At 43.7% G+C, this 15511-nt stretch overlaps 1 protein-coding gene across 1 annotated transcript in view; it reads left to right on the top strand.

Moving 5' to 3' along the window:
- Nucleotides 1-12471, top strand: part of PTH1R (parathyroid hormone 1 receptor) — a 105531-nt gene extending 93060 nt beyond the window's left edge. The window contains exons 9-14 of the mRNA XM_042888268.1: nucleotides 2280-2340; nucleotides 4173-4239; nucleotides 6924-7018; nucleotides 9049-9190; nucleotides 9958-9999; nucleotides 10729-12471. Of these exons, the coding sequence (XP_042744202.1) occupies nucleotides 2280-2340; nucleotides 4173-4239; nucleotides 6924-7018; nucleotides 9049-9190; nucleotides 9958-9999; nucleotides 10729-11091 (770 nt within the window). The 3' untranslated portion in view covers nucleotides 11092-12471. The remainder of the gene's footprint in view (nucleotides 1-2279; nucleotides 2341-4172; nucleotides 4240-6923; nucleotides 7019-9048; nucleotides 9191-9957; nucleotides 10000-10728) is intronic.
- Nucleotides 12472-15511: the final 3040 nt, after the last annotated feature.

The raw sequence follows: 15511 nt of genomic DNA, 5'->3' as shown, positions 1-15511 counted from the left end.
CTCCGAAACAATCCATCTTTCAAATTCAGAGCATCACCATAATGGGTGAACACTGCAGTCTCAGAGGAAGGCAGCAAATCTCTGAGCACAGACAGCTGATGGAAATGAGGATATCACCAATGTTATCAGCATAGTCACACACATCCAAGCCTTTGGTAGCTCAGCCAGGAGTTTGGTGCGCACACGTATTTTTTGTAGGTGGGTTCTAAACAGCGAGGAGGAAATAGAGGGTGCTTGTTACAATAAATCATCACCTCCCCCAAGCCCTGATCTTCAGCATGCTCATGGGTTCCCAGAGCTACAGGTCAAGTATTTTCTTTCCACTGCGGGAGATTGTTAAGCAGGGTGCATTCCTTATAAATGTATCTTTGTAGGCAGTGCTGCTGCGCTGGACCTGAGTGAGGCTCTGTGTTTAATTATTTATGCTTTCTTATATTACCATAGCATTTAAAAGGTTCCAACCAAGATAACGGCCCCGTTGTACACGTGTGTATGAGACAGGCGTCCCTGCCCCACACCCCAGCTCAGGAAAGCGTCCGTGGTCAGGAAAGCCTTTAAGCACTCTAATGAGACTTAAGTGCATGCTGAAAGTTAAGCGTGTGCCTATGCACGGCGAGCCCCAGCGAGCTCAGACTGTGAACAGCATATTTACAGTCATCGGTGATAAATGTCGCCTTTATTTATTTTGTGATTTTTTTTTTTCCCCCACCTGAAAGGGGTTATTCTTCTGGAATTTGTGGAAGCTACTGTGGATTTGATCCTGCCTTTTAAGGGAAGCCAGTAGGGGACTCAGTTGTACAAATAAAGCAGAACTGGACCCTAAAAAAATAAATAGAAGATGATTGCATTTGGATATTGGTGATTCTTTTACTTTTTGTAGGGAAAAGATGATGCCCAGTGTAACTGAGCTGAAATGAGGATGGTTACTTTGGGAACTAACCTTGGGCTAGAGTATTTTGCAAGTATTTCTCTGAATTCCAACGTTTGTCTGCTTCTAACAGCAAGTTTCTCATACTTAGCAGAGCTTTTAAACCATCCAGGCCAGTAAAAATCAAAATGGAGCAAAGAAAATTTGAGGAGAGTCAGGAGCTATGAAAAGGCCCTTGACATTTCATAAGAACAAAACAAAATTTTAAAAAATCACCTCCAAAATTTCCTCCTTCAGCTGATGTCTACCTCTTACTGCTCTGGCCAGTGTATAGTCAGGCATTGTCTTGATGACCATTGAAAAATATTTATTACATCCATAGAGCTGAGAGCAGTGCAGTTTTTACAGAGGTTCAGTTAGAGCTTATGGGTGAGTTTGAGCTAAAAGCCTCATCTATTCTTTTAAATCAAATGGGACAAGGCTTGTGTTTTAGCCTTGAGGCCAAGTGGTACCACACAGCTCACACCTGTTCACCTCTGCTCCCCGTCCCCAGAAGGGATGGCTTGAGCCTTGCAGAGGGTTTTTTTGGGATGGTTGGGGGGTATGAACAGGGGAAGATGCCAAAGGCATGTCCAAACCTGGTTTTGTTGCTGCCATGAAGGCATTCAGGATTCAATGCAAGGACATTTTTTTGTGTGATACATTTCAAGCTTGATTCCAGGCCCACATTCCCTTGAAGTCAAAGCAAAGGAACAGATGTATTCGGAATGATGCACTGTATGAAACCCATTTCTGCTTTTAATTGAATCAGTTAACTAGAGCAGTCACAAACATTCAAGTCCTACAGCCCATGTTTTTTAAAAGGCAGAGCCAGAACACGGCCAGGAACTTGGTGATTCATACTGACAAGTCCGTGGCCCTCCTCAGGCCTGGACCAGCTGAGCATCTCTAAACATGAACCAGAAAGTTGCTCGAGCCAAGACCACTCATGGTTGGCATCTTGGAAAAGCAATCTGCTCTGTTTTGAGAGCCAGGAGACTTCAGTAGGCTGGACATATCCAGACCATGCAATTTGACCTCCACAAAGTGCTCCCTTCCTATGGATGGTTTACTGTTATAACACCTGGATTACAGAAGATCTAGAAGACCAAGATCATGGAATTATGGAATTGTGAAATTTGGGAGAGACCACTAAGATTATCTAATCCAACCAGCAACCTGTTTCCACTGTGCCTGCTATCCATGCCACTCAGTGACACACTGAGTAACAGAGATCATACATTCCTTGTCCAGATTATGCCTGAACATTTAAAAACTCCTTCTTCCACCATCCCCTATCCCTCTCCACTTGAGCTTGTGCTAATAGAGACCTCAGCTCCATAGTGACCCCACTACTTGTGTTTCTTTGCAGGACTCCCTGCTGTATTTGTTACAGCGTGGGCCAGCGTGAGAGCCACTCTAGCCGACACAGAGTAAGTCGAGTTGGATTTTCTTTTCTCCCTTTCCTGTGTGATACCTTTGTGGGGTTTTTGGCATAGGTGACTTTGAGGGCGAATCAAAAGGAAAAAAAAGAACCAGGCAAAGCCAGAATCAATTCCAGCTATGACGTTAGTAAACTGTTAAGGTGAGTAAGCAAACTGATATGGTTAAGATGGGTTCAATTTTCCTGGCTTCTCAAAATTACACAGAATTAGATGAATGTGAACACCTGCAGCTGTTATCCGTGGGGCTGAAGGAAACTCTTTCACAGCTAGGCAGAGACAGGAACGGCCTGAATCATGAATGAATGACCTGCAGAGCACGGTAGAGTTGAGTCATTCACTTCTCCTTCCAGTAGAGGAACTGGAAATCATGGCATGAAACTGGGAGGTTCAGCGCAGTCAGAGGAGGTGAAGCTGTAACACCTTGCTGCAGGAGATGTGGATTCCAGCATGGACTTAGGATTAAGAAGCACTCATAAAAACTCATGGAAGATAAATTCCTCCAAACATATTAAGCACTCAGTAATGTACTGTCATCCTGAACTGCAGATTGTTGGAATAATTATTGTGGAATAATATGATTATCCTCTAGCCCAATTATCCTTAAATATCAACCTCTGGTTACTGTCAGAAAAAAAGATACCAAATCAGCCACTTCTTAGGTCCTACACTAACAACCCAAAGCCCCATGTTCTTCCATTAAGCTGAAGAAAGCGCCCATAGCATCCCTGGTACCACACAGCCCAGGGCCGACCACAGAACAGCTTTCATCTACATCCAAAACTTTGCTATCAAAATTTGAAGGGACCACAGACAAATAGCTTTGCCTAGGAAGAGACTGCTTTCCAAAGGGTAAAAACCTAAGCTGTAGCCATGGAAAGACTTGGTAGCACAGCTACTGAAGTATGACGCATCTGCACTGGCACAGTCTCATCCTTGTACAACCTTTCAGTCAGCACCAGTGGTTTCTCTGCCCCTGTCTCTCACTTTCCTTGAATGGTTGCCTGGGCAGAGTTTGGCCCATGAAATGAAAACTGCAGCTGCCATCTGGAGGATGTCTGGCTCAGATAAAGAAAGTCCTGTGGCACTCCTCTCTCTGTGGTTGGAGAGAGTTCAAACAGAGTAATTAACACCAAGTGACCTTATTCCATGGCTGCTGAAAACTCCTGGGAGGAAATAGTGTCCAGCCCCTCGTCAGCAGATGGAAGACCATAGGTGAACATCCATGCTACCAACAGCTTGCCCTTTTAGTCTTTACATGGATAAGGGCTTCACTTGGATAAGGAAGATAAAGGCTTTTGTGGGTTTCACTATGAGAGCAAGGTTGAAGGAGGTACACAGAATCTGAATGTGAGTAAAACAGAATTGTCCATATCATAATGTATTTGGCAGGGCAGATCCCCAAGGAAAGCTGTGCAGGTTTATTCGGAGGGGTGGTAGGAGGACATTTCAGCCAATGCAAAGCCCACCATAGCCTCTTTTGTTATCATAAAAACCAGATTATTTTTAGTGCATATTTTTCTCTTAAAAAAGTGAAGTGGGAAAGGGTGGGTTCCTGTCCCGAGGGGACCGGTCTTGGTGTCTATAGAAAGAGCTGTTCCACCATCTAGAGAGTACAGCTTTAAATGCACTTACCAGGGATTTCGGTTTTGAATGGTATGGCAGCAGAAAAGGGGCTACTTTGAAGGGTTAGAGCTAGGCCTTTCCAACCCAACAGGCTTTGGAGAAATCCCAGCCTTCCAGGGAGGATTTACCCAAGGAGACACCGACCTGTTGGTCTCTGTAACCAATGGTTTCCTGATGGGATGTCAATCTCTTCTCAGGTGTTGGGACTTGAGTGCTGGCAATTTAAAATGGATTATTCAGGTGCCCATCCTGGCAGCTATCGTGGTGAGTACTGGCTGATCACAACAACTGGGATGCAGTGACTGTATGTGAGTAATGGGTGCACAGTGCAAAGAGCTGGCCAAGCTACCCTGCTCTAATTACACTCTTCATATATCCTCACCAGGCACCTGCAATGGGAAGCACTGTGACAGCCTGCATGAGGGGAAGCTAGTGGGTCATTATGTGTTTGAGTAGAGTCCTAACTGGCTTGAGAATTTGCTTTCAGTTTTTGGGCATTACCCTCTTTCTTCTCCCTGTGGTTCTCTGTGGTCCACTATTACTCCATAGCAAGCAAAAGAGCTTTTCCACACTCACTCTCCATTACACACAGCCTTGAGTAGCTGAACAGAGTCAGTAAGAATCTCTCTATAGCGGGTTTTGTATCAAACTCTGTACTTTGCTCTGACTTACAAATAAGGAGGCCTTTGGGATAGGATCAGTGTGGGGGAGAAGAAAACAAGTCCACCTGCATATAAACAGCAGGACAGTTTCAGAATGCGATCACATGTGTGAAGAGGTGAGCTGCTTTGGACTTGAGGGGGATTTTTTTCTTCTTCAAAATTTCCTTTTGGTAGAAATTCTCCACCTGGCTCTAGCAATCTGTTCTGCACCTTGGAAGAAACAAGTCACCAAGACCGCATCGTGGTCATTGGAAATGAAACAGTAGCATGGAGAAGTTCAGATAGTTCAGCTAGATGAATGCCAGCAACCTCATTGCATTTAATTTAAAGCCCAATTAGCAGAGGAGAAAGAGCTCGATTGAGGCTCGTCCTTGTAAAAATAATGTTCCTCCATGAGGCTCTGCTGTGCTTGTACCCTGGCTATATGCAAATGAAGCTATTTATCATGCAAAAATATTCTGTGGGTTGTTTCTGTTTAATTTCTGTGGGTTTATATTGTTCACTTGGCTGCTTTTTCAATTCCCACACTGGCTGGTCATACGTTACTGGACTAAGTTATGCATTTTCTGGATGTACTTGCAGAGAATTTAAAGGCTGAGGGGTTTGAAATCCCTTCACTCTGTTTCTACCTTTGATGTCATTAATTTGTCTGTATTTTTTGTTAAACTAGCACATGTTTGAGGAAAAGTCACAGGAATTTTCCTCCTGATCATGATAATGTTGAGTATCTCCAATTTAGTGGACAGATGCAGAACAAGATCTCACTGCTGAGTGTTTTCAACTAGAAAAAAAAACTCATAAAAGAAACAAAGCTTCTTTTTTTTTAATTCTTTTTCCCTTTTTTTTTTATTTAACTTTGGTTTCCAATGAAAATGAATTGTATATGCCTGTAGGCCGTGTGCTTCTCTGCCTATGTTCTACCCGTCCCTCCCTCAGAACCCTTCTGCCAGTCCATAAATTCTAACCAAATGGGGTTGCAGAGATGTTAAATTCCCACAAACCTCATGAAAACAGTCAAACAGATACAGGAGAGAAATTCTACTAATGCCCCATCAAGGAAAAGGGTATAATGTGACCGTTCTCCTTTTTAATGCAGAGGGGAGCTGTTTGAAATGAACTTGCACCTCGTTAAAGGAGAAAGAATCCAACCACAGAAGACAAAGCCATAGCAAACCAGGCCACGTTCATTCAGCTGTTCAGGGAACTACTTGTTTTAACAGCGAGGATAATTAAGCATTGGAACTACTTCCCATGGCTGTGGTAGGATCTCCGTCATGGAAACACTGAAGCCCAGATCTGCTGTAGCTCAAACCAAAATGAATACAAGGAGGTCTTATGGGCTGTATTTTGCAGGAGATCAAACTAGAGGTCCACAATAATCCCTTCTGGTGTAGAACTATGAGCCTCTGTGTGCGGCATGGTAATTTGTTTCCTTGAAATGCTGCTGTTATCTGAGAAGTCAGCTGATTGCTTTGAACCTCCAGAGAAGCCCATAGGCATCAGCATTAGCCCAGAGATATGCAGCCATATGGGTGCTTACACAATGGCTCTGTATGTGACCTCACCATGTCACCAAGAACAAATGTGTCTGGGGCAACAGCAGGCATGATCCTGGCCCCAGTGAAACCAAACCTCAAGGACATCCAAAAAGCCAGGAATCCCTCAAAAATCTCCCTGTAGTTATATTGCTCTTCTGTGTTCTTGATCTATCATATCTAATTATGCCTACTCTCTGCCTTCTACATCATGCAGTTTCCTCAATCTTCTTTATTGATGTGCATGGAAACATGGGAAAACATCATTCTAATACTTCTTTCAGCCTAAGACAACCTTATTTTGGGGTTGACTGTAAGGGACAAGTATAACCAAATTTCGCTTCGCTTCCTGGGCACCAAACTCAGACCGAGAAGTTTATAAGGCCATAAAAACAGCCCATACAGAGTCGTAAGCCACCTTCATGCGAAAGGCAGCCCAGGCTGGATGGCTCATATGTCAGTGTTTTCATTTGGGATGCCTACACTTTCGTGGAGAAGGCCATTGCTCTCCCTCACAACCCTTTGGATTAAACACAGCTGAAGTAATCCCACCCACCAACTACTGGGTCTTTCCTGGGGAGGTCATCTCTTGCATAGGAGAAGATCTTCCAGCTCATACACAGCACAGCCACAAGGTCATTGCATGCTGCAGCCCTTTGACTCATTTTGGGGGAGACACTGACTGGACAACATGAGCACTGACTGAATGTCTTTTATATTTTGTTGTTGTTTCTTTTTCTTCCTCTTCCAGGTAAATTTTATTCTTTTTATCAATATTATCAGAGTCCTAGCAACCAAGCTACGGGAAACAAATGCAGGGAGGTGTGACTCACGACAACAGTACAGGTGAGTCATGAACCCTCCTCATGTTTTGGGTCAAAACATGCTTTCCCACTAGACTACAGAGGGAGCCCAGGGTGTTTGGTTCAGCTGAAGACACTGTAGACACTCAAAACAAGGCAAGAAGAGTGTCATCTTCTGTGTAATGCAGAATGATCAGCAGCCATTTAAACCTCTCCTAAACTTATCCAATCCAACCCATGGGACTTGCCTTGTAGTATAGAGAGGAGTTCAGTCCTTCCAGCCAGTTTGGAAGTGGCTGTGCTGGCAAAAATAAAAGCATTGTTTATGCTGTTGATGCCCCTAATAGTTGTACAGCTTTATTTATTTTTGCTTATTTCCCTCCTGTGCTTTGTAAAACACGGTCTGTTTGTTAAACCTGCTCTTCACTGGGTGCTTCCTGAAACTTTGCTGGAAATCTGGCATTTCCTTGTTTGTTTTGTTTTCCTTTGCCCTGCCAGCTCTATTCTCTTGATAATTTAGGGTATTTGCAAGCATAGTCAAAATGGGACAGAAAAAGCAGATTGCTCAGCCACCTCAGCTGCTTGAGAGCTCCCAGGGCTTCTCATCATCTCTTGATCTGACAGACCGTCAGGACGCACACTGAGGGGGAAGAACAGAGTGTTTTGGGCTGCAGACCATGAGATCATTGCTACCATCTTACTCTCCAAACACAAGATGTTTCATTTGAAGCAGGAATGAGATTTGGCTGGAAAATATCTCTCCATTTTCCTTTGCTGCCCCGTCAGAGCTCTGATTTATCTATTTATTTATTTATCCCTGGCTGAAGCTTGCTATTAATTATGGTTTGGATGAGGGCTGCTCCTTAATGTTTTACATTCCCTCAGTGGTTTCCAGTTGCTGGACAGAGATGGTACCAGAGCTTTCTGGTAGCGATGTCTGCCCCTCTCAATAGTTGCCTGCACTCAGTGACTTGCTGTAACTCTTGGCAGCAGGCTTAATCCTTCAATTAGCAGCACTTCCAGGCAAGGCTGGTTCCCTCAGGAGCAAACTCAGCCAAGTACTCAGGGCTTCATTGTAGTTCACTCCTACTCCTTGCTATAAGTCATGTGCTGAGATGGAACTTCTCTTTCAAATGGGAGCTAGTATAGTAGACCAATACTGGTCTAGTATTAAATGTGGAGGTTGGTGGCCCTGCATGTGGCAGTTGGGTTGGAGATTCATGATTCTTGAGGTCCCTTCCAACCCTGGCCATTCTGTGATTCTGTGATTCTTTCCAGTGGATCATAGACTCGTAGAATCACTGAGTTGGAAGGGAACCTTAAAGACCATCTGGTCCAACTCCCCTGCAATGAATAGGGACACCCACAGCTCAGTTGGGTGCTCAGAGCCCCATCCAGCCTGACTTTGAATGTCCCCAGAAACAGGGCATCCACCACCTCTAGAAATACTGCTGTCCAAAATGCCTCCTATAAGTGATGATCTCCTCCTTACCCCATGCTGCACCATCCCCTTGGTATATAGCATGATTCTGCTCCTAGGTGCACTTCCCTCCCTACTGTTGCACAGAAGGCACTAACCCAGGGTGGACCTTAATGTCTCGCTTCAATAAGCTACACAGAATTGCAGCATTATAGAAAGGCTGAGGCTCCCTGGAGATCATCTGGTCCAACCTTCCTGCCCAGACAGGTTCAGATGGAGTCGATGGTCTAGGTCCATGTCACCCCTTCACCTTCTTTCCATTCTCCCAAAATAGTGGGTGGTCTGAGACAAAGAAGTCTTGGTGCCTTCATCCCCAGTACCTACATCAGCATCCCATAGGGACATGTATGTAGAGAGGGAGACGTGCTGAAGGATGGATGGGGTTGTGTCACACATCACAAGAGAAGAAATAGCTTGAAACTGGAGATGGACACAATGCTTTTGTAAATGTAAGATATATAGGAGTAGCCAAGGGAACATGTTAAGACAGAATGAAATTATGTGTGACAGACACCCAAGGTACGAGATGGACTGGCTGGGAGTTTCATTCCATCCAGTGATTTCCTCTGTGTCTTTCTCTTTCCTTTCTACAGGAAGCTGCTGAAATCTACCCTCGTCCTTATGCCTCTGTTTGGCGTTCACTATATTGTTTTCATGGCTATGCCATACACAGATGTGTCAGGGATTCTTTGGCAAGTTCAAATGCACTATGAAATGCTGTTCAACTCTTTCCAGGTAACTGTTAACTGTGTTGTAGCTGTTAAACTATGGACACAAACTACGAGATATTCAACACACAGAAGAGGGAAATGAGAGTGCAGAATGTTCTCTTTGGAAACAGGGTTGTGTTTACAGTATGCCAAATTTCATTCACAAGATCATTTGACAATATTTTAGCAGCAGGTATGTTTTATATTTGCAAAATGGAGCGTAAAAAGGTTTAGTGTGTTGCTGTTGAAAGATAACTTGCCCCACAATATCATGTAGCTCCAGACTAGGCATAAGCTGGTAGAGATCCAGAGACATGTTGTTTCAAATTTGTTCAAATTTACTTCTCCCAAGCTGTCTTTCAGTCCTGTGAATTGATTCCTCAGTTCTAGGTTTGAGCAATATGCAGTTTCATTTACAGGGCTGGTCCTATACAAGGTGCAACAGCAGGAATATGCAACTCTCTGCAAGCAGAGTTGTGTTGCATGGTCACCATACGTCTTTCCTGAGAGATTAAATTTTGGCTTATGTTCTACTACCTATCATCATGGTCAACTGATGTGAATAATGAAAGGTGAACAGTAGGTCTGGGAAGATGGAAGTTGAGAGAAACTCTAAAGAGATGGGGACAAAACTTGTGTTCATGCACTTCCACAATTCCTGTTGGGTGAAGATGGGATAAAATAGCCCACCAAGATCTAGGTAAACTATTGGCCAACAAAAAAATGTAGATGGTTTTCTCACATCTCAGTTCTTTTGATTCATATTAATGTGCTATTGCTTTTTCATTCTAGGGATTTTTTGTTGCCATCATATACTGTTTTTGCAATGGAGAGGTAAGAGTCATAAGCTTCTTAATTATTTCCTACCTTTGTTAAGCTAGTTCCAAATGTGGGTGGTAAGGTGGATGCACATCACTGTATACCCCTCTTATTTTAGAGATGCAGCCCTAGTTTGCACTCACTGAAAGATCTATCCATCCACACAAAAAGTTCATACATTCTTCTTGGTCATATAAGGCATACAGATCAGTCTGCAACAACTGATGAACTACTGGAAGTAGCTGGTGGGGAAAAAAGTGTTGTTTTTTTTTTTCCTTTTCCCAGCACAAGTGCTGTTTAGTGCCACTCAATATCAGAGCTGTGTCAGGAATAAAAGTGGATTGATAGAATAGCTGTTTAATCATCAAGCTCTTTTGTTAGGCCAAGCTTTGTTGATCTTTTTATTCTGCTTCAAGTGATGTGCTTTAGTTTTCAGATTGTTTTTGAGCTGTCTTTGTTTCTTTAAATTCCCTCTGTGGCTGCATAGTAAAAACTTATCTGATCATTGAATGCACACTGAATTATGATCTTGGACAAATGTGAGGCTGCTATAGGCAAAGTTTATGGATTTAAAGGTGAAATGCAACTACAGATAAGCTCCTTATGTCCTGCAGCATAAACCCAAGATGTTCCTTCCAATTTCACCCTCCAGAGAGTTCCCATCCATGCAGATATTACCTCCTTCTAATGACTCTCACTCCCCTTCTCCTTCCGCTCATGCTTTTTTCCCTTCTTGTTTCTCAGGTCCAAGCAGAAATAAAGAAGTCATGGAGCAGGTGGACATTAGCACTTGATTTTAAAAGGAAAGCACGAAGTGGGAGCACAACCTACAGTTATGGACCAATGGTTTCCCACACCAGCATCACAAATGTAGCCACGAGAGGGGCACTTGCCCTTCATCTCAATACAAGACTTATACCAGGGACCCTCAATGGACACCGGAATTTACCAGGTTATGTAAAAAATGGCTCTATTTCTGAAAACTCTATGCCTTCTTCTGGACCAGAGCAGTACAACAAAGATGAAGAGTACCTGAATGGCTCTGGGCTTTATGATGGAGACAGACCCACAGTACTTGTTGAAGAAGAAAGAGAGACAGTGATGTAAGGAGAAGAAACAAAAGGATGAAAAAGGTTCCTGGAGAGCATTTAGTGGGCAAAAGAATATCAGGCCACACAATGAATGCCAAGGGTTTCCATGCCTTTTCTCTGTTCTGTGGAACGAGAGGTTAAGTTATATGGAAAAAAAAAAAAAAAGCCACCAATGTGGCCAGTGGTTGATCACACACATATACCCAGTGATCTCAGTCTCCCCAGTGTTAATGGAGGCAGGGCTATCCACAGGCCTTGCTACATGCTGAACAACAGAGATACTGAGAGTTTGTGGGGAGGGTTGCACAGCAGCACGCAGTCCTTTCACTTCTTGGAGAACTTGGGCAGTCAAGGAGGATGGGAATCTCACCCAGTAAAGCAAGAGTCTTGCGGGGAGCATACATTGTCATCTTCTTGCAAGGGTACAAGCCACCTGGGCATCAATGTCTTTGGTTTGGTTTGCTCTGTCCTTTTTGAATCTGTCTGGTAACACACATGAGAATGACCAAGGCCCTTTGGGTACCACAGCTGTCCATTCTTGCAGCCAAGTTCTTAATGTGCACAGCTTGGTACAACTTGGGACATGTTCTTCCCTTGGGCATTCTCACTCCTTGGCAAACAGCTCCTCTGGGATGGGCAGGTTTAACAGCTCATGGTCACTAGATGAAGGCAAAAAACTACATTCTTCTTTCCTTGACTTGAGTACCATAGCAAGCCAGAAACCAGTGCAATTTTAAGATGAGAAATGCAGTTAACAGAGTGTGTGACATCTTTAGTGTGACATTTTCAGTCTTCCAGATCCAGCAGTAGAGATGGGCCCACCCTGCCTGCTCCCAGGCAGTTTGAGATGGGGAGGGTGTTTGCAGATCTTCAGCTGTGTGTCTGTGTGTGTGTGTGGCTAAAATCAGCTCAGAAGGTCGCTATCTCAGCCTCCCTCTTTGTGGATGCTCATGGAAACAGACATCAGTAATGTTCTTATAAAGTTACACATTTCTTCTCATTCTCCCCTCTAAATTACTTGTTTCTCACTAATCCAAACACTCATGAAGAGAAACACAAGATGCTGGATACAGTCAGGCAAGCTTGCTTTCATGAGGTTCAAGGGCAAAATCTGCTGGGTATAAGCACAGAGATGGCTCGTGGACAGTCACCTTCTGAGCATCTTCTTTCTTTCCCATTCTTAGTGGTCAAGACATTCAAATGAATCACACATACATACAGACACCTGGCCAGCATCTTCACTGGTGTGATTAAGTATAATTTCAGCCAAAGTCACTGATTTTGCCCAGAGACGCTTAGAAGAGGAAATATTGGGGTTGCCTGAGAAGGGAAGAGCAGAAGAAAATTTAGTTTAGATGTTCAGAAGAAAATCTTTAATCAGACAGTGGAGATGCACTGGTACAGGCTGCTCAGGCAAGCTGTGGGTGCTCCATCTCTGGAGGTGCTCAAGGTCAAACTGGATGGGGCCCTGGGCAGCCTCATCTGGTGGGGGGCAACCAGTCCATGGTTGGAACCAGATTGGCTTTAAGATCCCTTCCAACCCAACCATTCTATGATTCTATAAAATGCCTGATTCCTACAGGAGAGAGAGACCAGAGTCTTTTGTCACTTGCTGGTGGTTTTTGCAAGGAGAGCCAGAAGGTTGTTTCCTGACACAACTCATGTCTTCAGCAGTGACAAAGAGATATGGCTCTTGTTGGCCAACAGTGTTTTGTCCTTCACACTTCAACCAGATGAGCAGCTAGGAAAAGGTCTTTTCCAGTTCGGAAGCATGATTCAGAATTTCACAGCAATGGGAAATTAGGAATGGTGACCAAACTTGTCACTTCCTCAAAGAAAAGACTCTGGTTGAGCTGGCTTGGATCCTCTCTTCAGCCCAGCGTATGTCAGTATTCCTTTGCTGCAGTCTGAGAGTCAGACCCTCACGGTTGTTTTATTTCTTCCAGATAAGTTTCTGGAAGCTGAAGTATTTTTTACTCCACCTGGCTGTTACTGAAATGGAGCAGAGATCAGTCATTGGGGCAGTTTGCAGAAGTCTTTTAGGATGCAGGTGGGGCCTGTGGAATGTCTTACCATCTATCCTGATCCTTTAGGTATGTCTGCTGTGGCATATCAACCAGTGCTTCTGAGATGCATCCACTCACTTCACACTGCAAGCTCTGAGTATGTATGAAGGACTAAATCCTCCAAAATTCTGAAGGAGGTCAGGGTGAGCCTAGAGATCTTGACTGTGTTTTCTGTGTCTCACATCTTCAGGCAACTTCTCAAGTTGAAGCTCAGTGTAGTAACAAGCCTCCTTGCCTTGGCATCTCTGGGCTTTTGATTTGGACTTGGTAGGGAGCGTGGTGGCTAAGAGTCAATCCTCTGCAAGGCACTGAAGCACCTCTCAAACAGCTGCAGACCTACATGAGCCAGTCTTTAAAAGCCAGTATTTATTTGTGATGTTCGGGGTTTTTTTTTTTCCTTATTTTGTATCATCAGAGTAACTCAAAACTCCTCATAACCATTTACCACCACACGGCAGCTATTGAAACATCGCATTTGCAAAGCATCGCTTTTTTTCTTTTCCTCATGCTCTCTTATTGTTCTTGTTGCTTCTATGAGCAATAATAACAATGCTAACAGTGGTATTACAGAGGCGTTAAGTAATCTTGCAAGAGAAGTCAGCTCTAGTGAAAGTTTGGCATGGAGAGCTCTGCAGAAATCTGTGTCAGCCCTGCTCTGCTCGCTGCTCGCCTTTTCCTCACAGACATTGGCACAGCCTCAGGAGGGAATCAAAGGGGCAGAAGTTCTTACTAGAGTGTGTACAGCTGTTATTCAGCATCCCCTGTGGCTGAGCTGCCAATGAGAGAGAAACACATTGAGTGTGCTGGCTCTGGTTTTCTGCCCTTCCAGAAGTACGTTGTGCTTAAAACATGCCAAGTAGATGCAATGACCTTCCTTTTTTTTTTCTCACTCAGAGGAATTACTTGGTATCATTTCACTGGTGGGACAAAACAAAAAGGCATACAAAATAAAAGCCACCAACAAAACACCAAAAACACTAGTGACTCACTGTTTATTTGTGCTTCTTACAGAGGACTCAAGATTAATAACATGTTTGGCAATTGCTTAACAAAGTTCAGGGGATTAGCAAAACCCGTAAAATGAGTTATAAACAAATTCAGCACCCCTCATAAACAGAAATGCATTCATCACTAGATTGTTGAGAATAAATGCTTAGAAACTGGTGTTGAATGTAGATAAAATTTACATGCATGAGGAATGTGCATGGGAAGAAGTATTTTCTTGATCTTTTCAAATACCGATCGTACACAGTAGATTCTTTTTCCTTGGTGTTTGTGTTAAGGAAAAATAAAGGGAAAATGCCTATACCATAACAGGGGAATACTTCTGCTTTTAAAGATATGGTAGAATGTAATGTCAAAGTCTGTTCCTGTCCTTCTTGTGCTGATTGCAGACAGCACTGTTGGCTGAGCATACAGGCTATGCTGTATTAGCCAGGGATCCAAGGGCATTCTCTACTTTCTCTTTGAGAGGAAAAGATTAGATCCATGGTGCTTTAAAACCAAAATTTGCTGTTGCTGTTTTCATTTGTCCTGGAAGGGCAGAGAGCCAGAATGTTTAGATATGGAATATGGTCACCTTCAATTTTCTCCATCACCAGGAGATGCAGGCACTTGCAAGCACAGGGCTGAGAGCTGTCCCTGTTCTTTACAGGGGAGCTGGACTTAGATGGCCAGTAAGGGTCCCTTCCAACTCAACTGATTCTATGGTTCTATGATTCCATGTCATTTTATCCCCGTGCAAAGGTCTGGTCCTCTACAGGGTGACAGTTCCCATGCTGTCTGATTTACACATGGGCAGAGAGACATCCTCAAGCTCACTTCTAGCAGAGGCAAAGGCTTGACGAACCTGCTTGCCTCTATTTCACCACCTTTCTTTCCTCCATGGTGTCAGCTTTATGTCCTTTTCTTCCCATCCTGTAAACCAGCTGACAGTATGCAGGAGGGGTTGCCACTGAGATGCTGGACTTGGTCAGGAATCTCTCTGGCAGGTTCATCCTGTGGTACCCAGCCCTGCACCTCATCTATCCCACCCATAGCAGCTCAGTCTGCTGATAATCCTAATAATTCTACTTGATCTACCTCCTTTCTGAATAGACATAGAAATGTTAACATTTCTTGGACTCGTATTTCTTAAGGATGACTTTTGGCAGCTCCTCATCATTACTGCTTCGGCTGCATTTGTGCAGACCATTGTTCTTACACCTTCTATGAACTGCTTTGTCTTAGTTCAGATGAGATCATGTCTTGTCCCCTTCCTCACCATTCCTCAGCTCTGCTGCATCTTGTCTGATGCATATTAGAGCCAAATCAGTTGACAAAGTTCTCCCAAAAATTGAACTGCTCAGCCAGGGACTGGCTTGCTTTATT

The sequence above is a fragment of the Lagopus leucura genome, unplaced genomic scaffold (assembly GCF_019238085.1).
Source record: "Lagopus leucura isolate 7727_CA_CO unplaced genomic scaffold, USGS_WTPT01 Super-Scaffold_100157, whole genome shotgun sequence".
Taxonomy (NCBI): domain Eukaryota; kingdom Metazoa; phylum Chordata; class Aves; order Galliformes; family Phasianidae; genus Lagopus; species Lagopus leucura.
This window is presented reverse-complemented; position numbering and strand designations above follow the sequence as displayed.